The sequence below is a fragment of the Bos indicus x Bos taurus genome, chromosome 2 (assembly GCF_003369695.1).
Source record: "Bos indicus x Bos taurus breed Angus x Brahman F1 hybrid chromosome 2, Bos_hybrid_MaternalHap_v2.0, whole genome shotgun sequence".
Taxonomy (NCBI): domain Eukaryota; kingdom Metazoa; phylum Chordata; class Mammalia; order Artiodactyla; family Bovidae; genus Bos; species Bos indicus x Bos taurus.
Genome location: NC_040077.1, coordinates 5169270 through 5194798, shown reverse-complemented (window position 1 = coordinate 5194798; position 25529 = coordinate 5169270). Strand labels below are relative to the sequence as shown.

The window sequence follows — 25529 nt, the reverse complement described above, 5'->3', positions numbered from 1 at the left end:
GCCTCCCTGGCCCAGTTGTGAACGACAGTGGGGAGAAGCAGCTCAGGCTTCTTCTGCCCAGGAGCAGAGCCCAGAACACACGACTTCCAGAAGGCACAGCAAGAGGCCTGGCCGATAAGACTCCTCAGCCCTCCTGCGGTGCCAGACTCAGCCTGTCGACTTCCCAAAAGGGCAATGACTTTTTAAGAAAGATAAATGTTAAAATGCTGGCCTTGGGCAAAAGGCAGGAACAGCATTCCACCCCCAGGAGGCAAGAATGTGCCCCCACGTAGGCCCCCCAAGTGGGCCTGTCTGCACCCTCATACTCTGGTGCTCACCGACCTGTCTGCACAGACACACACATGCTCCCTGACACGGCTCCTGCCCACGACCCTTCGGTCGATTCCAGGCACAGTGGGAAGGTGGCAGGAACCATCCAGAAGCCACAGAGCCAGGCGAGAAGCTGAGTGGAGGCCAGGAGACAGTGTGGAAGAAGAATCCAGAATGCAGAAGGGAGCTGGAGAGAAAACCAGAGAAAGAGAAAGCAACAGGCTCCCAGGGGAACCAGCTGGGCTCCTGGCTCGGAAAGGGCCGGCTCTGGGCAAGAGCATCTCAGAGGAGACGGGGACCTTCTGACTCAGATCCCTCTTCCTAATCCAGTACACACACAAAGCTGTCCCCAAGAGAGAGACGCCTCCCCTGATTCCTCTGCACCCCCATCCTTGGACCTCCATCTTCCCAGGCTGGTGGCTAGAAGGTGGTGACCATCATCCCGCCTTCCCCTTGGGGAAGTGCTCTGAGCTCAGCTCACACTCTTGAGGGGACCCCTCACCATGGGATGTCACCTCTCAGCCAGGGAAAGCTCCCCTTGGATTGCAGCTGCTCCTCCTTCAAAGCTCCACAAAAAAATCACATTGCAAGGCACAACCCCAGGGAGCTTGCACCAAGGATTCACCTTGAGGGGGCTCAGCACCCTTGACACTCCCTTACAGGTGGGCTCATATCACCAGGACATCCAAAGGTGTGACTTTGGGTGCTATTTTACAGATGAAAAAACAGGTTCAGAGGGATCGCTCAGCTAAAGAGCGGCAGAACAAGGACCCCAGGCGGGATGGATTTCTACGCCCAGACCCGACTGATGATTCTTTTTTTCTGCCAGGGGCTGCAGCTCGCAGTTTGTGCTATCTTAGTTCCCTAACCGGGGATCAAACCCAGGCCCTCAGAGCAGTGACAGTCCTAACCACGGGAGTGCCAGGGAATTCCCTCGACTTTTGATTCTTAAACGGGGATGACAGGCAGCATGTCTGCCCACTCCAAAAATTCCTGCCCCACCTGCGTTCCAAAGATTTAACTGGTGAAGAAACCACTTTTGTGCCATAAGCAACAAAGACCGTGTATTAGAATGCAAAGTGTGCAAGGATTTTTGCAATGAAATATAAAACTAAAAACAATCTTTCCAAGTCTCATCCACCCTGAATCTCCAAGGCCTCACCCCACAGTAATCTTTTTTTTTTTCACAAGTCCTCGTGTTCTGGAAGTCACTGTCCCCTGACACCAGTCCACAGAGATTCATCATCCTTTCCCGTGGGCCCCTGGTTAAGAACGGCTGACCTACTGAGGAAGCCAAAGGGCCTTTCTTGGGAGACTGTCACTCTAAAATTATCTCCTTCCTCTTTCAGTGATTTTCCCTTTCCTTTTGAAATACTGGTGAGAGTAAACAGTGATGTTTGGTTTCCTTTTTTACGTCCTTAACTGGTACGTAAAGACCTGGCTGCCACGTACATCTGTCCCGCAACAATGCCTTGAAATACAACTGCTTGGTTAAAAGCAGCCTCTCCCAGCCTCCCAGCCAGGCCCCTGGGAAAGGTAGGGACTGGGTTCAGGGGGTGCTGGGGGGTCTCCTCCTGCACACCCACTGCCAGGTGGAAGGGAAGGGCTCTGACCCCAGGTAAGAAGTTTCCAGATGATTCCAGCTGGGAAACCCTGCCCTCCTCTCCTTTCTCCCCCCTCCCCCTCCCAGGAAGCCTGACATTCCAGCCTGTTCAGCAGATAAGCTAGTGGCCAGCAGCCAGAGCAGGGCCACCCAGACCCCAGAGGAAGCTAGGGTGGGCTGCGGGGGGTGGGGGAGGCTGGAACGGCTGAGAACAGAGGCAGGGGAGCAGAGGGGCAGGGGCCAAAGTGGGGAAGGGGTTGGGAGTTCCGGGAGGGGGCTGGGCTGGGCCAGTGAGGTGAGGTGGCACCCACAAAGCAGAAGTAGTCGCTAATCCACAGGCATCCCAAGAGGCTGCCAAGCATTTTCTAAGAGAGGGAGGTGTTCAGATGAGGAAACTTGAGGCCTACCATCCCCGGTCCCAGGGTAAGTAAACAGGATCTAGAATCTGAACACGGCCATCGGTTCCCAAACCCAATGGCGCAAAAGGAGCCCCTTTCCATGCGTGGGAGCCTGGGGAGGGGGGATCAGGCCAAAAGGGGTGCCCTAGAGCCCCAAGGGGGTGCAGGAGAGGGCCCAGGCTTGGTTGTGACTGGCTTCCTCCCCTCAGGGACCACCCATCAGGCTGAGTTCATTCCTAGATGTCAACAGACACAGAACCTCCAGGAGAGGCCTCCATGAGGACAGGAGGGCTTCTGGAAGGGCCAGGGCCACCCAGAGCAGAAAGCCACCTCCTTCAGCACTCAGGCACCACCCTGCCGTCCAGACCCCACCCTTCCAGCCGTCGCCCCACCTGACCCACACTCCAGGGGGACAAAGGAACTTTTCACCAACCTCTCGGGATGGGCCCAGGCTGCCCCCTCCTCACTGCCCCCTCACCCCCCACCATCCCCACAGTTTTGGCCTTCACAGGGAAGGGGAAGTGGAGTCCCCACCCCTGGGCTCTGGGACTTGCCCCTAGGCAGCGAGGGCTGGGACTGGAGCTGAGGCTTCGTGGTCTGCGACACCCTCCCCCAGCTGCCCGGCTGTGCTCTACAGTGAGCAGAGCAAGGTCTCTGCCCTGGAGGGGTCAGTGCTTCAACGGAGGCATGTCCAGTGGCAACCGAACAAAAACACCGCAGGGCACAGAAAGGGTGGGGCTCAGGAAAGTGGCCTCTGTGACCCGATGAAGGAGAGAGAGCATGCCAGGCAGGGGGCACAGCATGCGCAAAGGCCCTGGGGTGGGAAGAGCAAGGCTAGAATGTGAAAGAGGACAGGAGGGTGGGCGGAGGAGGAAGATGCCCAGGAACACAGGAGTTGAGGCCTTTGCACAATTCCTCAAGCAATCCCCTCTATAACCTCACAAAGGAAGTACTACTGTTACCCCACTTTGCAGATGTGGAAACTGAGGCACTGCCTTAAAAACTCCACAGGGTCACACAGCCAGTGAGCCTGGCTCCAGAGGCTGTAACCACTGTATGAACTGCCTTGGCAGCCAGGGCAGGGCCATGGGGCTTTGAGACTCCAGCGGGGAGGAGGAAGTCTGGAGAGCAGTGCTCTGACTCACAGTTTTAAAGTCCCAGGCTGCCATGTGCAGACAGACTACAGAGCAGGTTGGAGCACGGAGCCCACTTAGGTGACTGTGATGACCCAGGTGAGGCAGTAATGGCTTATGGCCGGGACAGGACATGGTGAGGAAGGGTCAAGGATAGGATGACAGGGAGAAAAGTGAGGGGGACAGCGGGTGTGAGCAACAAGAGGAAAGGAACCTGAGCCACCCGAGTTGGGAACACCTGGGGGTCACTGTGAGCTGGATGTCCCCAGAGATGTTGGGAAGGGAGGTGGGGACAGGCAGCCAAGGCAGGCCCACCACTGGGCTCCTGAGGCTCCCCTCCTCACCCACTACCCCCTCAGTGGCTCCCACCCCTGGCAACCAGCTCCATATCTGGTCTGGACAGTGAGTAAGAGAAAGGAAGGAAAGGAGGGCCCTCTGGACCCTTTCTGATGGGGAGAGTCGAAGGGGGGCCGGGAGACATAAGGAGCAGGTCCAGGCTGTGTACCCCTGGGCAAGGAGTTTCATCTTTCAGAGCCCTGAGTCCCATCAGTAAAACTAAGCCAAGACCTCTCCCTCAGGAAGTGTGAGGATGAACTCGGGCTGTGTAGGTTAGAGGGCCTAGCATAGAGCGGGGGCTGGCCTCCCCCCACCCCCCGCCCCCCGCCACCTCTTGACCCCTGATGACCTAGGACTGTGCCCACCCAAGCCAGTACGCTCTCCCTAACCCCTGTCCCTCCCCAGCCCAGCCCACACACATGCCTTTCCGCGCTGGTGCCTGGTGCCCCGAGCTCCCCATGACTCATCCAGGCTTACATGGGAGACAACTCGCCCCACCGCGCCCCACCTCCCGCTCCTGGCCCCACCTCCCTCAGCAGACTCCCCCTCTGGCTCTGCAGGGGCCCTGCCAGCAGCCCCACCACCATGACCCTGCTCCTGAGCCCAAACAGCTGCTGGAAGTTCTGGCCTCTGATGCCCTGCAGCAGCCACCACACACGGCCCTAGGGCGCCCTGATCCCTAACCTCCCACACTGAGCCCGGGACACAGCCCACGCTACAGAAGGGCCAGGGAGGGCTCCCAGCCAGGGCACCCCGGATAGGAGTTCCACAAGCCCACCCGCTGGCCGCTTGAGGAGGGGCTGGATGGGGCTGTTTGAGGACACCGCAGCCCTGCCCTCGGCCCAGCCCTCCAGGCCACCTGTTGAGAGATGTCAGCACCACGCCCCCCCCAGAGCCACTGCCTGCCCACCTGTCCCCTCCATGCAAGTGTGGGTGCTATTCTCAGCCCCAGGCAGGCGCCAGGACGCCGGCCATCAGCAGAGGGGTGGAATCTGCCCCTCTAGCCCGGCCACCTCCCACCAGCCCCTCATCAGCTGCTTCCTGGGCTGGGTGAGGGGACAGCCCTTGTGGAGCAGCAGCAAAGCAGGAGCCCACCCCCAGCTCAACAGAGCATGGAGCCAGAGCCTGGGGAGGGGAGGTGAAGGTCCTGCCTCCACGCACCAGCCTGGGGCCAAGTCTGACCCAGGAAGGACCACGGGCACCCCCACAATAGTCATTAAGAAATTTCTTCCCCACTGATGCCAGGCCAAGTCACCTCCTTCCTGCCACCTCCTCCAGGCAGCCTTTCCTGATCTCACCTCAGGCACATGAACTCACTCAGGCCTCTAAATGTCCTCAGCCCTTTGCCTATGTCTGTTCAACCTAATGTGGAACCAGGCTATTCCTTCATTTTACCACTCGGAATCGTCCATAGCCACACCTGTGAACCTGGAATGATTCACAAGTACCTAAAGGACATAAGCCATGGTGTTTTTTTCCCCAACACAGTATTGCTATTATTTTGCTTATTACTGTTATTTGTGTCATTCACAGGAGCTGATGCCCAGAGTCAGCTTTAAATAGTTCCACCCAGTCCTGCCAAGCAAAAGCGCAGTCACACACCCCACCCATGACACTGCAGTGGGGAGGGCCACCACCCCTCCCCACTCTCGGTCCCGCGGTCACTCCCAGGCCCTTGGCTGCCCAGGGGGTGGCCCCAGTGGCTCCCCTATCTCTGCCCCTGGGCTGATTCCAAGTCCCCAGCACCTGTGAGGACCCTCCACTTCGCAGATGTGGTGGATCAAAGGGTGGGGACTCACTGGTTCTCACTGGTTCCAAACAGGGTGGTCCTCTCCCAGTCCAGGGCCAATCCCACTGCTTTCTCCTGGTTGAGGGTGGGGGAGCTGGAGGAAGGCTGGGAGGGGGCTGGTAGGGAGCACAGACCAAGCAACGGTGATGAGCATGAGAAACAAGAGCGGCCAAGAAGGGACGGGAAGCTGGGCGGTGCCCCTGCCCCTGGCAGATGCAGTGACTGTTCAGGGCACCAGGAGGGCTTTTCCAGGCTCTCTCCTGCTAAGCCTGCACCACTGTTCTTGGGCTGGGGGGGGGCAGAGAAACATGGTGGGCAAAGTGAGGCCTGAGGGGAAGACCCTGGTCCTCCCAGCCCAGCAGACGCAGGAAATCAGCACACAGTGGACAGGAGCTGGGGTCTTCCCTCCCAGCCTAGAGACCACAAGGGACGATGAGGGGTCTGCCAGAAGCCTGGGCAGTCACCACTCAGGGTCCCCTCTCTACCCTCAAAGTGGAGAGGTGAGGATCAGCTGGACGCAAAGGGCCCCTGCATCTCTGACTTATCAGGACACAGGCCGAGCATCAGCCCTGGAGTCTATCTTGCAGTCTAGAGAGGTCCTTGGGGTGAGACCACATCCCTCCCTAAGAGGAGGTGAGGCAGCGTGGACGGGGAGGGGTAGCAGAGGCCAGCCCCATGCCCCACACACACACCCACCAGAGAGCACTGGCCCCCAAAATCACAGCAAACACCAGCTCACCCCCTGGGCCCACTGCTGACCTGGCCCTTTCTTCCCCCAGGGCCCTGTTTCCCAAAAGAAACGCAGTTCAACAGTAAGGGGAAGCTAAGCTGCCAGAGTCACCAATTCTAAAAAAAAAGACAAAATCACAGGGAAGTGCCAAAGAACAGAAAAGAGTGGAGCAGGGCATGGCTTGGGGTGAACATCCAGGGCTAGATCCCTAGCCAGCCCATGCTATGACTCTGGACACTTGCGGAGCATCTGAAAGCTGGAAGGGACTCCTGCTACCTACAAGGAACTCGGGTCTGGTGCGGGGAGGTGCTGAGCACGAGGGGAAGGGGTCCAGGTGACACCTGGCCCCTGCCAGGCCCCCTCTGGCCCTCCCTCTCTCTTCTTCCCCCACGGCCTCACCATCTGGATCCCAAGCTGAGCCAGCACACCTCCGCCACTGCTGGGCCCAGGCTGGTCCAGACTCGGGTGAGAAGGTCCAGCAGGACCCGCAAGCAGAACGCCCCACGCCCGCTAAGGCGCCTTACACCCCCACCCCAAACTCCAGTGTCCTACGGCGTGAAATGGAGGCACGTGGCCCCCATTAAACCCTCACACACAAGAGCACCGAGGCTCAGAGCGGACACGTAACTTGCCCAAGGTCAAGGCCTCGGGAGGAGCAGATCTGGGACCTGAACGTGGGTTTTCCACCCGCCACACTATGCGAGGTACTCTGCTAAGGCTTTCCCAGCCCTGGGGCACAGAAGCCCCTCACCCCAACTGACTCTGCGCTAAGGGCCTACTATGCGCACTTAGGTGCAGGGTCACAGACTCCACCGTCCAAGGCTTGGGCCTAGCAGGGGGCACTGTCACCCCGTTTTATGGAGGAGCAAATCGAAACGAGGAGGTCAAGTAAGTGACCCAAATCCCCAGCGGAGGGGAGGGGAGGGGATCAGAAGTGATGTGCGCTGAGAGCCGCCCCACACCCAGGCCCCCACCAACCACCAGGCTCCGAAGAGCCCTGCGCTGGCTGCAGGCTGTGGGGAGGCCTCCCCTGGTCTCTCAGCGCACGCAGCAGGACAGGGTGACCTGAGAGTGCAGTGACTCAAGTCAGGACGCAGGCACCGGCTTCTGGCCCGCTGCTGACCACGAGCTTCCCACGGAGCTGACTCAGCTCTCCCGCAGGCCAGGCAGCCCAGCACCCACATCTCGGGGCAGCGTCCCTGCTGTGGCACCAGGCCGGCCCCCAGCTGGCCCACCAGATCCAGGGCAGCACCACGCGCAGCCCACTGGAAGGGCCCTGACCCCTCTCAGCAGTGGCCCGCTCCAGGCCCACGGTCCACTCCATCAGGAGGCCTGAGCTGGTAAACTTGGGAAGACGGTGACATTCCAGCTCAGCCAGGCCCACTTCCAGAGCAGACTGCTGCACAGAGCCCACGGTGGAGATACACACACACACACACACACACACACACACACACACTCACTCACACACACACTCAAACACACACACACACACACTCACACACACACACACTCACACACACACACACTCACATACACACCCTCACACACACACACTCACACACACACCCACACACACACACACACACACTCACACTCACACACTCACTCACTCACACACACACACCTCACACACACACACTCACACACACACACACACCCTCCTGGCTTAAGCTGTATTTCAGGAGAACATTTTCACCTTGTCCCAGGTTCAGCAAATGCAGCCAATTAATTGCGGATTTCTGTTTCTCTTTAGATCAAGATTCAGCTTGTATTCCTGACCATTAATTCGTCCTCAAGTGTCCCTCCCCTCCCCGGCCCTGGGCCCCCCAACACTCCCCCCTTGCCTGCACGACTCCCGCACCCTCCCCAACTGTTTTCCCGCACAGCTTTGGCGTCTGTGCCTGGAACTCTTTCTACTGAGGCCCCCTAAGGAGTGCTATGCCAGCCCTGTCCACATCCGACGTTGACCTTCTGGGGTCCCGGTGACTCCTCTGTGAAGCCACGTTCCCCCACCACCATGGTGGAGTCATAGGGGAACCAGGGGCCATGTGAAAAGCTCCAAGGTGGCTTTTCTGCAGGGTCACCTTCTCCTCCAGTGTGTCAGCCTCCTCCCCAACCTCCTCCCCAAACACACACACACACACACACACACACACACACACACACACGCCCCTTCCCCCAGGTGTTTGCCCCACAAAGGCAGCCCCACACACTGGCTTTCATTTGAAAACACTTAGGCATTTATATTTGCACTACAATAATCTATTTCCGGCATCATCCAACCACCTTCTCCCCCATTCAGGGATGGGGGTGCTAGCTCCCAGGAAAGGCCAGCCTGGGGCCAAGTCAGAGAACAGAAGGGGGAAAAAAATCCCAGGGCTTGCTTGAGCTCCAGTGTTCTCACCTCCCCAGTGGGACCATAATCCAGTCCTGCCAACCGCACTGGTCACTGAGAAGAACAAACGAAAAATGGCAGGTGGGAAGGCTCTGAGTAAACCCACGAAATGCCGCAGAGATGCTCTCCTGTCCTCCCTTCCAGAATCATCCAGACCCAGCTGCATCCAGTAGAACTCTGTTCTGCCAGGGGAATCTCATGCTTCCCTGTTCCCAGATGAGCAACTGAGGCTCGGCGGCCAAGGCAGGCTTCCACCCAGGTCTCGAAGCTCCGGCTCTCCTTTAGCTGCGCCTCCAGCTCCTCAAATGAATGAGTGAATGAGGGACGGGAGACCCCTCAACCCAGCCCACCTGGAACCAATTGCCCTCCCCTGCCCCAACCCGCTCAATCAAGCTCTGGCTCAGGGGGCGCTTTGGCTTCCCTCCTGTAGGAGATGACACCACCCCTCCCAATTTAGCGTTTTCAGACTATACAGGGCAAAAGGGAACAGAAACTGCACTGCAGTTCAACTTCAAGAATCTGTTCATCAGCAAAGAGAAACAGCTCAAAACACAAAAGCCAGAACGGCCCCTACCTGTGGGTTCCCAGGGGTTCCCCAAGATGCTCCCTGGAACAGAACCTGCGTGTCCACCCCAGCAGGCCCTGATCATATCACATCCTCCTGGACTCTCGCCACAAGTCCATGGGCAGGAACCCCCGTTTCCACTTACAGAGGAGGAAACGCGGGCTCAGAGAAGGCATGAGTGCCCAGGACCCCAGAACAGGCGGGTAGTTCCTGGGATCAACCTCCTTCTTCCCCTTCCCTTGTTCAATCTCTTTCCCTGACTCTTGCCCACCTGCCAGGGGCCCAACCCAGGTCACCATCTTCATCCACCTTATCACCCACATCTGGTCCCAAGGTAGTTGTTGATAGGCTGGAGGGCATGTCTTGAGAGAGGTGATGCTTCCTCAGAGCAGAAAAGTGGGGGGTGGAGGGCCACAGGGGCCGGAGAGGGAGCAACAGGGGTCCCCTAGAGGGGCCTCTCCGGCCCCGCCCCCCGGGGCCAGGTCTGACCTCAGCGCCCAGTGCCGGGCCTTGGCCCGCCCAGGGCTCCAGTGTGCTGGCTGCAGTCCCGGGGAGAGGCTGAGCTGAGCACGGGTCCAAAGAAAGTAGCAGCAGCTGTTGGAAAAAGGGCTGGCTCTCCGCTCACTCCAGCCCCCTTCCGGCTGCACAGCCTCTGCAAAGCTCCTCAGGCACAGGCCTGGGTGGAAACCCGGACCCCTCACTGGCCAGCCGCTCATCCTGAGCCTCATCCTCACGACGTGACGTTACTGTCGTCCACTCCTCACCCGGCCATCTGCGCTCAGAGCCAGGATCCCAACCAGCTGGCATGACCCCTCACCCCCTGAGGACCCAGCCCGGCTCTGATCCAGGACCAAGGGGGCCCCCACTTGGCCATCTGGTCTGGTCTCAAAAGGCGAGTGCAATGGAGTGCCTGGCCCTGGGGGTGAGCTGACCCACTGACCCCTCACAGCTGTCCAGCTCTGCCAGCTTAGCAGCGTCATCCCCTCCAGGGTGCCACCCTGGGGCCTTGAAACACAGAAGGGCAGGTCTGCACGCAGTGGGAGGGAACGCAGGATGTAGAGCAGCCTTCTGGGAAGGCCCCGACCCCAGCCCTGACGTAGTGGACTCCAGGACGGCAGCCCTGCCTTCCTGGGCACAGCTGGATTCTGGCTGCCTAAGGAGGGCAGGCCACTTCCTCCAAGCAGTCTTTCCTGACTGCCCAGGCCTTATGGAAGGCGCCGGTGCCCTTCCCCCAGCTCTCCCCAATGCTGCAGTGGGCACGGAGTGTGGGGCTGGGAGCTCCTTGAGGGCAGGGCCCAGGGCCCGTTCCCCTCCTCTGAGTGGCCTCAGAACCAGAGAATGACAAGGGGGAGAGAGGCAACAGAACACCAGGAGTGAAGCAAGGAGCGGCACCAATATCCCTAGGAAGGTGTCCTGGGGGCTCCAGGATGGGAGGGCAGGCCTTGCAGGGGCCCTGAGAGCCCCAGCCCAGCCCGGCTGTGACAGCAGTGGCGAGTCCCTGCCCCCAGCGCTGCGGCCGCTGGAGGCTGCTGCCTGCCGTTGGCTGCCACCCACTCACTCCCCAGCCGCTGGGGCTCAGTTCCCACCCTGCTTCAGCCTGCACACTGCACAGGCTGCAGTGTCTCCAACTTGCATCCACCCATCCACCAAGCCCCTCGTCCACCGAGCGGGGCCAGCAGCAGGGACCCAGCCCATCAGCACAGGCTTGGGCACAGCATATGGCAGTCACTCAGTCGTGTCCAACTCTTTGCAGCCCCATGGACTGTAGCCCACCAGGCTCCTCTGTCCATAGGATTCTCCAGGCAGAAATACTTGAGTGAGTCGCCACGCCCTTCTCCAGGGGATTGTCCCAACCCAGGGATAGAACCTGGGTCTCCCGCATTGCAGGCAGATTCACTGCTGTCTGAGCCACCAGGGAAGCCCCTGGGCACAGCATAGGGGGATACACATGACCCCGCCCAAGGGCACCGTGGGCAGCACCAAGGTCAAACCCCAGCACCAGGCTCCAACCCCCACTGTCCATCCAAGCTGTGGGCTCGCTCCTACCCCGTCTGTGGTGGCCCTGGGACCTGGGTTACAGCCTGGGCCCGAAGGTGAGGTCCAGGAGGCCGGGGGATCTGAGCGAGGCCATGAGTCTTGGGGCCGGCAAATCACAGAGACCCTCAGGTCAGTGAGTCCCGGGACCCCGGTCACCCCAAAGCTTTCTCATATCGGAAGAGATGATTCAAGCCAACCTCTCTTTGGCAATTGGTCTAAAGCCAAGGAGGGCTCCCCAGCAGGGCCCCAGCCCACTCCTAAGAAGGCCAGCATCTAGGCCCAAGCCCTCAACCCGTGGCTCAGGTCAGCACCATCACAGCCCGGAGACTACTGTGGGAGGGAGTTCTGTGTTTGATGCCCAGGCCCCTGGGGATGGCCTGTGCCAGGGCCATCGTATGCCCCCCGAACCTGACCCCAAGACCTGGACTCTGACACCCCTTGTGCTCACTGGAGGCGTGAAATCCTGCAGCCACATCGCCCCTACCCCTCCCACCCTACACCCTGAACCCACAGCCTCCAGGACCTCTGCCAGCCATCAACCTGTCTCCATCTCCCTGAAGAATCCGGGCATCCAGGCAACACGGATGCACTGAGCGCCCACTGTGCGCACAGCTGGGGGCACCGTAGTGACTGCAGCAGACAGCACCCAGCTGCACAGAGCAGATGTTCCAGGGGCTTGCGGAGCCACTGCCGAGCTTCGAGCGGGGACCAGAACAGCCAACCCACCCCAACTCCTGGCGGCCAGTCCACAGGGTAGGCAGCAAACTGCCCCAGGGCAGGAGGCCCCAGACATTTAGATTCCACACCAGGAAAATCTTCTCAGCTTGGGGGGGCAGGGATCAACATCATGACTATTTCCTCCCCAAGAACATAGGGAACAGCCAGTAGTACCATCATTTCATGAGAGAAACACTACTGCAAAAATATCAACAAAGTAGGTACAATCTCAGGATAAAGTGTGCTCCTTTATACTGAATAAAGTAGACACAGCCTACATATCTGGGAATACACACACACACACACACACACACACACACACACCACCACCACCACCATTTGTCCCCCCTTGCAGGAACTCCTGTCCCTAGACTTGCCTCACAAAACCCCAGGCTGTCCCCTCACCTCGTCCATCTGTCCTAAGTCGCTTTAGTCATGTCCGACTCTTTGTGACCCTATGGACCATAGCCCACCAGGCTCCTCTGTCCATGGGACTCTCCAGGCAGGAAAACTGGAGTGGGTTGCCATTTCCTTCTCCAGGGGATCTTCCTGAATCAGGGATCGAACCTGTGTCTCTTATGTCTGGCAGGCAGATTCTCCACCACTAGCACCCAAGGCTGGAGAAGGCAATGGCACCCCACTCCAGTGCTCTTGCCTGGAAAATCCGTGGACGGAGGAGCCTGGTAGGCTGCAGTCCATGGGGTCGCTAAGAGTCGGACACGACTGAGCAACTTCACTTGCACTTTTCACTTTTATGCATTGGAGAAGGAAATGGCAGCCCACTCCAGTGTTCTTGCCTGGAGAATCCCAGGGACGGCGGAGCCTGTTGGGCTGCCGTCTATGGGGTCGCACAGAGTCGGACACGACTGAAGCGACTTAGCAGCAGCAGCAGCAGCAGCACCCAAGGCCTACCAAATACGTCCAAACAGAAAGACCACATTCTGAAGTATAAACTTAGACGCCAGGTGGGGACCCAGGGACATACAAGCAGCCTCAGACCTCATTTAACGGGGGAGAAGGTCTTGGAACCCAAATCTATCAGCTGACACTCCTCATGCCGCCTCCTGGGTGGAGACCTACGTCTTATTTGCAGTGCGTGTCTCCAGGCTTTCCCCCAGCCTGAGGGCCTAGTCACCAAGGGAGACGCAACCTCCTAGACAGTGGGCCAAAACAGCCCATGGGCAAGTGACACCACTGCTCTGAGCCTCAGTTTCTTCATCTGCCAAGTGGGAATCATGATGACCTCCCAGGCTGCACTGGGGATGAGAATCCTCACCAAGCACCTGGCACTCAGCAGGTCTGCAACAAAATCAGGTTGTTTTTAAGTTAATATTTGACAAAGGCTTCCCTCGGAGCAGGAAGAGCCTATCTTTCTCTTCTCAATTCCCCAGCCCTGACCCCTGCCAGCCCTTGGCACTAAGCCAGCTTCGCTGCCTGGGCCAGAATCATGCGGCCTCTCTGGGAGCTGGCAACCTCGCTGGGGAGGCCCCAGGAGCTCAGGGTGCCAGCCAGTTCCCGGCACAGGAACCACCAGCCCTGCCCCTCACTTGTGTCCATTTCGTCTCACAGTATTCTCTGTGGCTCACACCACTGACTTCAGGTGAGGAAAGTGAGGCTCAGAGGTCAGCGCAACCTGCCCGAGGGAGGTAACCGGTGGAGAGGGATTCAAGCCCAGCTCTCTAGAAACCGAATGCTTGTCACTACCTTGCGTCACCACCCTGCGCTGCTACTTGATGTGGAAATTTTGCAAACGGTCCTCCACAGGCTGGGCTGTCTTTGGTGCCTCCCCCTTCCCTTTTATTGTTCCCTCCTGCCTCCCTTCTTACAACCCCCAAGCAGCCTGGCCTGCATTCTCAATGCCCTGCGGGGTGGTTTCAGCATGAGCGCCCTTTTCTTTGCACTTTTAATCCCAAAGGGAGACTTGCCAAAAAAGGAGCTTACGTATGGGTGACCTACCAGGGTGACATCCAACAGGAAGCCCCGGTCCCCCAAGTGCTCTCTCACCTGGAGACCAGAAGCTTTGGCTCAGCTTCTCCATGACCAGAGGCTTCCCTGGTGGCTCAGCGGTAAAGAATCTGCCTGCACTGCAGAAGCTGCAGGAGATGCAGGTTCAAATCCTGGGTCAGGAAGATGCCCTGGAGGAGGGTATGGCAACCCATTCCAGTATTCTTGTCTGGAGAAACCCATGAATAGAAAAGCCTAGCGCTACAGTCCATGGGGTCACACAGAGTCAGACGTGAGTGAAGCGGCTTAGCACACACCCACACCTGCACGTACACACACCCTCACCAATCCCTTACACCATGTGAGCACTGGCCCTGGGGTGCTCAGGAAAGACTGCCCTGAACCATCAAATCCCACTATGGAAAGGCTACCCTGCCCTGTATCTACCTGCCACCATACTTTTCGTTTCGTGTCTGCCTACACCCTGGGAGGAGGGGAGAGCATCCATGCTCCAGTGGTGGGGACTTGCCTTTGTTCAGCCCTCTCCACACAGCGCCTAGAGTACAGTGGGTGTTTAGTATTTGTTTTCCGAGTAAATGAAGAAGTAAACCCCGTGATCACTTTACTGATCGTCAGAGGGAAGCCTGGGGGTGGGGGGGTGGGGTGGGGGGTACACTTACCCAGGGCCACAGGATTTACACTTACATGAGTCCAGATCCCCACTCCCACCCCGACCCGGAAAACTGTGCGATTCCCTTCCCCATCACATGCTGCCCCTCTGCACACACACACACACACACACAGGCACCCACACATGGACACACACCACCCTGGGCTGATCCATCCAGGGCTCAGCAGGGATTAGCTGTCTGCAGGGGCCTGTAATGGACACTGCAGGGAGAAGGGCAGGGAGGAGGACTGGGGGAAGGCAGGCCTCTGGGCCACGGTTCGGCTCTGCCCACTGAGACTTGGTCTGTGACTGACTGTTGTCCAAGGTCCTCCTCTCCACAACAGGCGTGGGGAGGGGACCATTGTTATCCCCATCTCACACCGAAGAAACCGGCCTCAGGAGGGTCCTGAAACTTGCCCAAGGTCCCAGTTGGTTGGAGGAGCCAGGAGCCCTGCGTCACTGCTGCCTGCCTACCCAGCCCATGCCTGGGCTCTGTCTCTTACATACCCACCCCAAGATCCAGGGAGGAAGGACACAGGGGTTCTAGAACCTCAGGGAAAAAGTACAGGCAAGGCCAGGCTAAGGCAGGCAGGAGGATCAGAAGCACAATTTGTGTGGGCTGAGCTGAGCAGAGGGCCAGGAGCCTGGGCGATGCCAGAGAGGGGAGGTGAGAAGGGGACCCAGCGGGGTCATCTGAGAAGAAAGAAGTGAAGAGTCGAGGCCTCAGCCTCTCTGAGAAGCCATGGAATTCACAGATCCTACCGGCGTTCAAGATTCAAGCAAACCCAGCCCAAATTTATCCCCCAGCCACCTCCTGACACACCCCATACCTTCCATTAGTGACCAGCAGCTCACTCTCCCACTCCACACACACTCCCTGGCCCACAGCTGTCCCCCACCCCACCGCTACCCCAACACCGCCCCCAGGCCCCCGGCAGCCCCATGAGCCGACCTGGGCAAAACTGCCTCTGCCTGCTTTGGGCCCTGCATGAACCAACAGCTTCGACAGAGGAGGGCCTCAGCTCATGCCTGGGCTCAGCCCAACCCAGCCTGTTGGGGCCCAGGAAGTCTGGAGGCCATGCTTACAACTTCCCCACACCCACGGACCTCAGCCAAATGTCCACTGAGCCCCCAGAAACACCCCACCCAGAGATGACGCCTGGCTGGAGAGCCTTCCCTCAAGCATTGGCAAGATGAACCAACGACATAAATAACTCGGGTTCAGAGAGAAGCTGATCCGAGCCTGGAGAGGTGCAGAGAAGCATGTACAGGATCAGAGGAAAGAGACAAGAGCAGCGAGGCAGAGAGGTGGAGGCAAAGCCGACGTGGGGATGGACACGAGAGAGGACACTCGGGGGTGAGAGAGAGGCACCCCGATGGGGAAAGCAGTGGGAGTCACTGACTGCAGCCTGGGGCCTCAGACCTGGGCTCCCTGCCCCCCGCCCTTCCGTGTGGCCTGGCTGCTCTCAAGGCCACTCTGAGCATAAGAACTGGTCGCAAAGGCCTGGCTCCTACTGAGGAGGTCCATGGCTACAGCGTGGGAGACCTTGACCATCCAGATGAGAGTGGCACCATCATGGCCATGTGTCGGGGTCCTATAAATAACTGCCACTGCACCTTCCCTCTAGGGAGCATCAGCTGTGACCTGCCAGTGCTGTTCTGTCCACAGACAGCCCTGGGCCCTGAGCCTCCACGCCGGGCCTCCCCACTCCCCGCAGTTCAGGGCCAGTAGTGAGGGGTGGTGGGGTGCAGAGTCTCCTCTCCTGCGCCCTTCATGGGTCCGGCTCCTCCAGCACGGGCTGGCCTCCCTCGCACATGCCCCATGAGGACTTCTGAACAGTGGAACTCAGGGGCAATCGGGCCAGATTCTACCCCCACCCCAGCTGTCCCTTCTCCCCAACTGTCCCATCCCCCGCACCAAGGACCCAGCCCGCCAATCCCTAATCCTCTCTGTCATCTGACACACGCTCCACCCCAACTTGACTCTGCCCAGCCACCTACTGAGGCCCAAAAATGGAGAGAGTCATTTATAGAGGGTCCGACAAGCCAAATGAGCGATGGGAAGATGACCTCAGGGTACTGAGCACCCTGCGGGCAGCTGGGGGCTGGGAGGTGAGCTGTGACAGTGCCATGCTGGGCTGGCAGACCCCAGGGAGCCCCCCAGTGTGGTCTTGTGCACTCTTCACACCAGGGCCAGAGGCCACAGGCCCTTACAACAACAATTAGCTCCTTGATGGCCAGAGCCACAAGCACCCTGCTCCCCTCAGCACCCTGGGCCGAGCGAGGCCCAGGCGCTCCACACAAGCAGGATTTGCTGAATGAAGGAAGGCTGAGGAGCACTCTGGTCAAATCACCCACCCAGCATCAAGGCTCCCACACCAAGTCCCCAAACACCCCTGTTTGTTCCTAACCGTCCCTCAGCACTGGCTGGGGCCAGGTGAATGTGGGGTGCACACATAGATCTGCCCAACCCCCAGGGAGCACCCAGACCAGTGGTGGAGGCTGGCAGGTGGAGGAGCAATGGCAAGCCCCTGAGGGACTCACTGGACCGGGGAATAGGATAGCTGGTTCCAAAGGCACCAGCGAGCAAGCTTTCCTCCCCCACCCAGGCCCCCCTGAATCCTGGCGGACGGGGCTGAGAGGAGATGGGGGGAAATCAAGGCGAGGAAAAGGAGAGATGGGGCCCTTCTTCCTACGCAGATGTTGCCTAGGCCCTCCAGCCAAGCTCCTGCTTGTCCCTGGTCAGGAAATACCTTGCCATGGCAACGGGACAACTGGAATTGCCCCATTACTCATAGATTTGACCAAGGCAAGGTGGGGGTGGGGTGCCCATGAGACCACTGACAATGCGAATTAGATGTGGCCCTGAAGGCCACCAGAAGATGCTGAGGCGGCGGCCAGGCCAGCAGCAGCCAGGCTTCGACACAGACTGAGCCTCCGAAGGGCAGAGGGGAGAGACTGGTGTGGGTCGAGGCACCCAGCTTCCTGGACCAACAGGGGAGGCTACTTTTCCAGACTCAGCCAGGAGGCCTGTGCTGCCGCTCTGGCTTCTGGAGGGGAGGGTCTCCCCAACCAGAGCCCATGGGGCAAAGAACAGCCACAGCGCTAAGCAACTCCAGTCCCATGAGGCCCAGGCTCGGGCAGGGCCAGCCCTTGGCCAAGGCCAGTATCTACAGCTGAGCAGCTGTCAGCCAACGACCCAAGGCCACACAACAGAGGCTAAAGAGGGAGGGGCGGCAGCTCAGGGGGGTTAGTGGAAACATGTCACCACATACCCGCAGGGGATATGGCCCAGGCCTGCCACCCCTGAAATCCCTGAAATATGCTGCTGCAGAAACAAGGCAAGTAGGGCAAAGGGGACACAGCAAGAGCAAAGGGAGGGCTAGGACATCACTGGAATGGGGGCAAGGAAATTGTCTCAGCCTCATTCAGCTTTCCATTCATCTTCCTCAGCCCCTTAGGTACAGGAAGCAGGCTTAGACCCAGGCACCTAAACGGATTAGCCAGTCATGGGGGGAGGGGGGTGTGAAGGAGGAGCAAGAGCAGCAGCATCTGCCCCCCACCCCCAATCTGGGCAACTGAAGCCGTCCCAGCCTCCAGCCAGCTATCTGTGGGGCTCTAATCCCTCCGCCCGCCCTGGGGAGGGGAGGAGGACAGCTGGGGCAGGCCAGATCTGGAGTCTGGTTGAGGGCCCTTCCCTCTACACGACCCACCACCTCCTTAGCCCGGGACCACGGGGATGAGAGGCAGACTCTGAGGGAAGCTCGGGGGAAGCTCCAGCGGCCGCCGCTGCCCCCCACCCACGACGATCACGTGGCTGCATCCTTAGGGAGCCCGCAGGTCTCAGCTGCAAAAGTCATTGTTTATAAACAGCCACAGCCAGGCGGGGGAAGGCCGGCCGGTCTCCCGGTTCCCACCGGCCGTGTGTCGGGCGACAGAGGGGACAGACCCGGCCGGGAGGGGCGCTGAGGGGGGCCACCCTGGTAGGATCACAGATTCTGCGATCTCAGATTTCAGAGTCGGAGTCGGCAGGGGAAGTGGCGTCAGCAACTGGCGCGATCCAATTCAATAAACCCGAGGTGGCTGGGGATGGAAAGCCGGCGCGCGCGGACCCCCGCCCCCAAACCCTGCATTTCCTGCACAGTCAGGTTGCCACGGGAAGCCCCGGCTCCATCCCCCAGCCTACGACCAGGGGCTCTCCCGGCCGAGGGGTCGTGTTTCCTGCGGCGGCCTGCCGCGCCTTCTCCGCTCCAGCTGGCTCCCCACCCGGCCGCGGGCTCCCAAAGCCAGAGCCGCCACCCTCACCTCGGCCGCCGGAAATGCGAAGCCCCTTCTCTGGCGAGGGCACTTCCCGAGGGGCCCGCAGCCCTCCCCTCCCGCGGGAGCCGGACCGGAGCTTCCAGGCCGCGGGCACCCCTGGTGAAAGGAAACCTGACCGCTCCCTCGGCCCGCGAGGACAGAAGGTGGAGAGGCGGGTGGAGAGGAGGGCACGGCGGGCGCAGGAGACGCTCAGAGGCCTGGAGCTGACGCGCCGGCACTCGCGAGCGGAGGGACAATCTCGGGAATCCCGGATCTAAGCGACCCTGGGGACAAGGGGCATACGCCCTCCCGGCTAGCGCCGGCCCCGCCCGCGGGGAGGGCTAGGAGCGCCACCTCGCCTCCCAGCCTCCCGGCCTCGGCCTCCAGGCGGGGTTAGCCTGGACCTCGCGCCCGGAGAGCCGGGGCCGCCTCTCCCCTGCAGACAAGCAGCGAAGATACAAAGCGGCTGGAGCTGCGGGTGGAGGAGAGGGGGGAGGGGGAAGAGACAGCTGCGCCCTCTCCTGCCCCCGCCGGGGGTGAAGAGACGGAGGACGCGGGCGCGGGGGGACACCCAGAGCGCCGCGGGGCGCAGCCTGTGGACCCCCGAAGGTCCTCGGCAGCCCTCGTCTGGAGGTGACAGCGCCCGGCCGCGGACGAGGACCGGCCCCCGGCGCGGGGGTAGGGGACAGGTGTCCAGACGGCGCGGGGGCAGGGGCTCGGGCTCGCTCACCTTCTCTTGCGCCCGAGTGAGCTTCTTCTGCACGTTGCTGGCGATCTTCCCCGCCGTCACCCCCTTGCTGCCCATCTCAGCCATTGCGGCTCAGGCTCGCCGGGTGGCGGGCGCAGATCTCCCAGCCCCCGGCCCCGGCCCCGGGCTCCCGCTCCACGCCGCGCACTAGACCGCCGAGCCGACTGGTGGAGGCGGAGCGTGCGCCCGGCGAGCGAGCGAGCGACGCGGGGACCGAGGGAGGGACGGACGGATGGAGGGAGGGGGAGGGAGAGAGGAGGGGCCGGGCCTCGGGTGGCGGTCAGCGCCCCCCGCCCGCCCCCTCCGGACAAGACCCTGCCTTTTAAAGGGCCACCCCGGAGGCCAGACCCGGTCCGCCGGCGGTGGGGGAGCGGCGCCCACCGTCGCCGCGGCTGCAGCGGCTGGCCGGACTCCCAGGACACTTCGCTGACACCGCCCCGGGGCGGGAACTAGTACGACCGCCCCGGGTCCGACGCCGCCGCGAGCCCTTCTTTCAACCCAGTAGATACCTCCCGCAGCCCAGGAAAAGAGGCCAGATGGAGGAGAAAGGTCCTTTCACAAACCGAAGATAAAGTGGGTGGCGATTGCTGAGCGCCCCGGGAATCCGGGAGCCTGCGCAGGAGCGCGCTCACCGAGGGTCTCCTTCTTGACACTCAGCCTCTTCTTGGCCTCTAGGTTCACCCTTCTCGACCGGGGTTCTTGGGACGCCACGGGGGAACTGTTCCTCTTGCTTAGTGCCTTGCTAACCAGACGCTGGGTCTTCTAATCTGCGGATAATTATTATGATAACAACAGCCTAATGGTACTGAGCGCTGAGGAGTGCCTGGCACTCTGTTAAGTGCCCCCTTGGCAACAGCCCTATGAAGTAGAGCTATTATTTTTCACCTTTTACAAGTGAGACACAGAGGCCTGGAACCAGACCTCTGACTCCACATCCCAGGCTTTCCAAACACTCTATCCTGGGTGGTTGGTCTCCTATTCCGTGCTAGAAGAAAAATGAATGGTCATTATTCAAAGGAAAGAAGGTTAACTGATCACTGACAACTGTGCCAACAGACCAATGACACTTATTCGAAATTAATAAATATGCATTGGGTTTACTGATCCCACCCCCACGGCTCCCCAGAATCACGTCAGGGCCTTGGAAGGATGCCACAGCATTTTGTTGCCCGGGAGGCCAGTGCCTGTCCCAGGGATGTAGGCTGAACTGAGTAGAGAGAGGAGTCCTGGAAGCCCTGCTGAGGAGGCCTGGACATGTCCAGCACCCCACAGGAGCCAGGGTAGGGGGCACTGGCAAGCTTCCAGGAAGAGTAGCAAAGGCTTTTGCAGACCATCCACCAAGCCCACCATACACAGAGAAACTGAGACCCAGCAATAGAAGGTTTCTCCTGGGCTCCCTGGAAACATGTTCCTCTCTAGAGCCTGGCTTCTCCTCCACTTTTTCCTGCAAGACTGCTCAGCACCTCAGTCGTTCCAGCCTATTCTTATTCCTATTTTGCAGGCAGACAGACTGAGGAACTGCAGCTGCTGAAGGTCAAAGAGATAAGCAGAGATTCAGACCTAGAGCCTCCTGCACTAAAGCCCTCAGCTAGAACATGGACCTGCTTTCGAGGAAAAGCACCAAGCACACAGGAGCAGAAAGCATTTTGTCAAAATTATTATTATAAATTCATGCCTGATTCCTGAATTACAAAAACAAATAGTGCAGTTTCTCAGGCAGCTTTCTCTTAAATGCTCATCAGCTTTCACCTCATAGGTGTTCTCCTCCTAACTTTATGCATGGCACTTTTCTAACCATTCTCTAAAGAGCAATTTCTTCCAGCCCTCCTCTGACGAAAGGAGAAAATGTGCAAAAGTCAAATCAAATTACAGTCAGCCCCCAGGGAAAGTGGGAGATTCTGCTTCACTGGACTTGGGTCAGTTGACAGAAAAATTGGAAGCAACATGAATGGTTATCAATAGGATAGGGTCAGCTAGACAGCAAAGCAACCACAGAGACCATTAAGGGAATCATTTTAAACAATTAAGGAGACTGTGTAGCAACATGAAATAATGCTTAGGTACAATTATGAGTGAAAAGGAGAAGATAGGAAATTTCACATGTACTGCCTTCGCAACCACATAAAAATAAATATAAATGCTCATGATCAAAGACTGGAACAAACCATGCACAAGGAAATAGATATTTTAAGGTCAAGGCATTATGGCTGATTTTTTTCCCCTTTGTGGGCTAAGTCGCTTCAGTCATGTCTGACTCTCTGCAACCCCACTGACTGTAGCCCACCAGGCTCCTTTGTCCATGGGGTTTTCCAGGCAAAATTACTGGAGTGGATTGCCCTTGCCTTCTCCAGGGGATCTTCCCAACCCAGGGATTGAACCCATGTCTCTTTTGTCTCCTGCGTTGGCAGGCAGTTTCTTTACCACTAGCACCACCTGGGAAGCCTTTTCCCCCTTAACTTCCTAAAGATTCTATAATAAGCTGTGTTGCCTTCATAAACACATATGACTTTTATCTTTAAAGAAGACAATTCTTTGATCTGATCTCTAGTTTGGAAAGACTTTTTTAAGCACAAAACCACTGGAAGAAGTTTTGAAATAAAAAATACTTGTTTGGGGGTATGTAAAAATTCAATTTTTTTAAACCTCAAAAAGTACCATCGACAAATAGGATGAAATTTGGAAGGAAATGCTCCCAAGATATTATAAGGCCAAAGGCTGGAATGTAGGGGATTTTTACTTTATGGTTTTCTATAGTGTCTGATTTTTTTAGCAGGACAGTCCATTGTTTTTACTATCAGGAAAAAAGATTACTTACATTTTGAAAAGAAAGTTGACATAAAAAAGCGTAAGAAGTTAGGGGAATATTTTTGAAAATAAAACTCTCACAATTCATAAGAAAAACACGAAGATTTTCACAAATAAATGGGCAAATGGTAAAAAAGGACAGTTCACAATGGAGATTCAATTGATCAATACATAGGTATTAAGAGTTCAGTCTTACCAGAAAAACAAAATTGCTTCTTAAATCAATGAGATACCATCCCTGACCTCATTTTCATCAAATCAGCAAGTCATTTTTTAAAATTATGTTATTTAAAACCAGAGAGACAGACACATACTGCTTCCGAGAATATAACAGATACAGGATTTCTGGAAAGCAATCTTGAAATATGTATTAAGAATTATCAAAATACTCTTCAATCCCAGAATCCCAAGTATAAGAAACATCTCAAAAGTTTAGCAAAGTTTAATTACACAGATGTCCATCCCATTATAATAGTACAAAATTGACAGTACATTGGCTATTATTATTGTTCTTGTTACTACGATACTAATATACATATTCCCCAACTCCTCCAGTCTCTTGACTTGCATTTCAGTCGTATCTGACTCTTTGTGACCCTATGAGCTATAACCCACCAGGTTCCTCTGTCCATAGGATTCTCCAGGCAAGAATATTGGAGTGGATTGCCATGCCCTCCTCCAGGGGATCTTCCCAACCCAGGGATCGAACCAGCGTCTCTCATATCTCCTGCATTGGCAGGCAGGTTCTTTACCAGTAATGCCACCTGGGAAGCCCCTACCTACTGAGCACCAGTCCTGGGCTTAGCTCTGCCAGTGGTGCATGCAGCGAATCCCCTCCCTCAGGAATTCACTATGTGGGAGCCGGGTGGGGGCTGGGAGGGCTGGGAGGCTCTTTGAGGGAGTGATGTTGACCACCGGAAGCACTTTCAAGAGAACAGGGAGGGAAGCCTGCTGCCCGGCAAAGCCCTCAAATACGGAGGCAGGAATAAAGGAACAGACAAACAGGCGTCTGGCGTGTCACAGGTCTGCCTTTCCTTCTGTTCTTTCGGCATCCAGGTCTCCCAGTCCCTGCTCCGCACCAACTCGCCACAACCCAACCCCAGGCCTCTGCACAAAGTCCTTTAACCAGATGTGATTAAGCTATAGAATAGCCAAACATGAAATGTTTACCAAAACAATAACACTCTTGCATTTTTGTGATGGGGAAATGCTATAATGTGTTGTTAATAGAATAATGCAGGATATTAATGCGTACAATGGTATAGTGTCAATGGATATTCAAATGTGGCTGGTATCTCTGGGTGGAGTGGTAAAGGGGTGGGTTTGGTCTTTTTATCTCTCTCTCTTCTTCCTTTTTTATTTTGCAAATTTTGTTCATGTACTATTTCTGTAATCATCAAAATCATCAGGGATAGCTGATAACTCAGTTGGTAAATGAGCTGCTGCTGCTGCGTCGCCTCAGTCGTGTCCGACTCTGTGTGACCCCATAGACCACAGCCCACCAGGCTCCCCCATCCCTGGGATTCTCCAGGCAAGAACACTGGAGTGGGTTGCCATTTCCTTCTCCAATGCATGAAAGTGAAAAGTGAAAGTGAAGTTGCTCAGTCGTGTCCGACTCTAGCGACCCCATGAACTGCAGCCTACCAGGCTCCTCGGTCCATGGGATTTTCTAGGCAAAAGTACTGGAGTGGGGTGCCATTGCCTTCTCCGGTAAATGAGTTACCTCCCTGCAATGCAGGAGACCCTGGTTAGATTCCTAGGTCAGGAAAATCCGCTGGAGAAAGGATAGGCTACCCACTCCAGTATTCCTGGCTTCCCTAGTGGCTCAGACAGTAAAGAATCTGCCTGCAATGTGGTAGACCTGGGTTCAATCCCTGGGTTGGGAAAATCCCCTGAAGAAGGGAAAGACTAGCCATTCCAGTATTCTGGCATGGAGAATTCAAGGGTTGCAAAGAATCGGACATGAATGAGCAACTTTCACAATCATGAAGAAATGCTATTAAAAACACAAATTGAAATGAGGACAGTGTTCCCTGGTTGGGAAACCACAATGTTGTGGCGTGTGTTCCATGCCTGCTGGTCTGCATGTCTGAATGGTGATACCTGGGGAAATTATTTTTTAAACCATGAAAGACTCAGGCTGGGGCAAAGGTCAGTCCTCCTGTCCCTTGGAGAAAAAGAGCACCACGAGATATTTTCCTTCCATCCTTCAAAAATCAAGTAAGACCCAATATCAACTTTTCCTGGGTAACTGAAAGTAAAAGTGCCGTGGGAACGTGAACACTTTACTTGCCCTTCGCCTTGTGGTGGCTCTCAGTCTTCTTGGGCAGCAGCACAGCCTGGATGTTGGGCAGCACACCACCCTGAGCGATGGTCACACGGCCCAGAAGCTTATTGAGCTCTTCATCGTTGCGGATGGCCAGCTCCAAGTGGCGCGGGATGATGCGGGTCTTCTTGTTGTCCCAGGCCGCATTTCCCGCCAGCTCCAGGATCTCGGCTGTCAGGTACTCCAACACCGCTGCCAGATACACCGGTGCGCTGGCCCCAACACGCTCGGAGTAGTTGCCCTTCCGGAGCAGGCGGTGCACACGGCCCACGGGAAACTGGAGCCCAGCACGCGAAGAGCGAGTCTTGGCTTTAGCACAAGCCTTGCCACCCTGTTTACCACGGCATGACATACCTGCTAGATCACGAAGCAAAATATTTCGCAAGGAAAACCAAACAGAAAATGACCCAATAAAAATAAATGACCCAATCAAAAAGTGGGCCAAAGAACTAAATAGACATTTCTTCAAAGAAGACATACAGATGGCTAACAAACACATGAAAAGATGCTCAACATCACTCATTATCAGAGAAATGCAAATCAAAACCACTATGAGGCACCATTTCACACCAGTCAGAATGGCTGCGATCCAAGAGTCTACAAGCAATAAATGCTGGAGAGGGTGTGGAGAAAAGGGAACTCTCTTACACTGTTGGTGGGAATACAAACTAGTACAGCCACTATGGAGAACAGTGTGGAGATTCCTTAAAAAACTGGAAATA

General features: G+C 57.2%; 2 protein-coding genes across 24 annotated transcripts in view; both read right to left on the bottom strand.

Annotated features, from left to right (window-relative positions):
• The window catches only part of BIN1 (bridging integrator 1), a 57064-nt gene extending 37002 nt beyond the window's left edge, over window positions 1-20062 (bottom strand). For 2 of the 23 annotated variants that reach the window (XM_027555106.1, XM_027555083.1), the window contains exon 1: window positions 19659-20012. In XM_027555106.1, coding sequence (XP_027410907.1) covers window positions 19659-19742 — 84 coding nt within the window. In that variant the 5' untranslated portion in view covers window positions 19743-20012. Of the gene's footprint in view, window positions 1-18934; window positions 19199-19658 lie in introns of those variants that run through there. The other 21 variants (XM_027555138.1, XM_027555133.1, XM_027555154.1 and 18 more) reach the window with 19 other exon arrangements.
• Window positions 20063-24457: 4395 nt separating this feature from the next.
• Window positions 24458-25264, bottom strand: LOC113880713 (histone H2A type 1-B/E-like). The gene has a single exon (XM_027523229.1). The coding sequence runs from the start codon at window positions 25157-25159 to the stop codon at window positions 24767-24769; it is 393 nt and encodes a 130-aa protein (XP_027379030.1). The 5' UTR covers window positions 25160-25264; the 3' UTR covers window positions 24458-24766.
• Window positions 25265-25529: the final 265 nt, after the last annotated feature.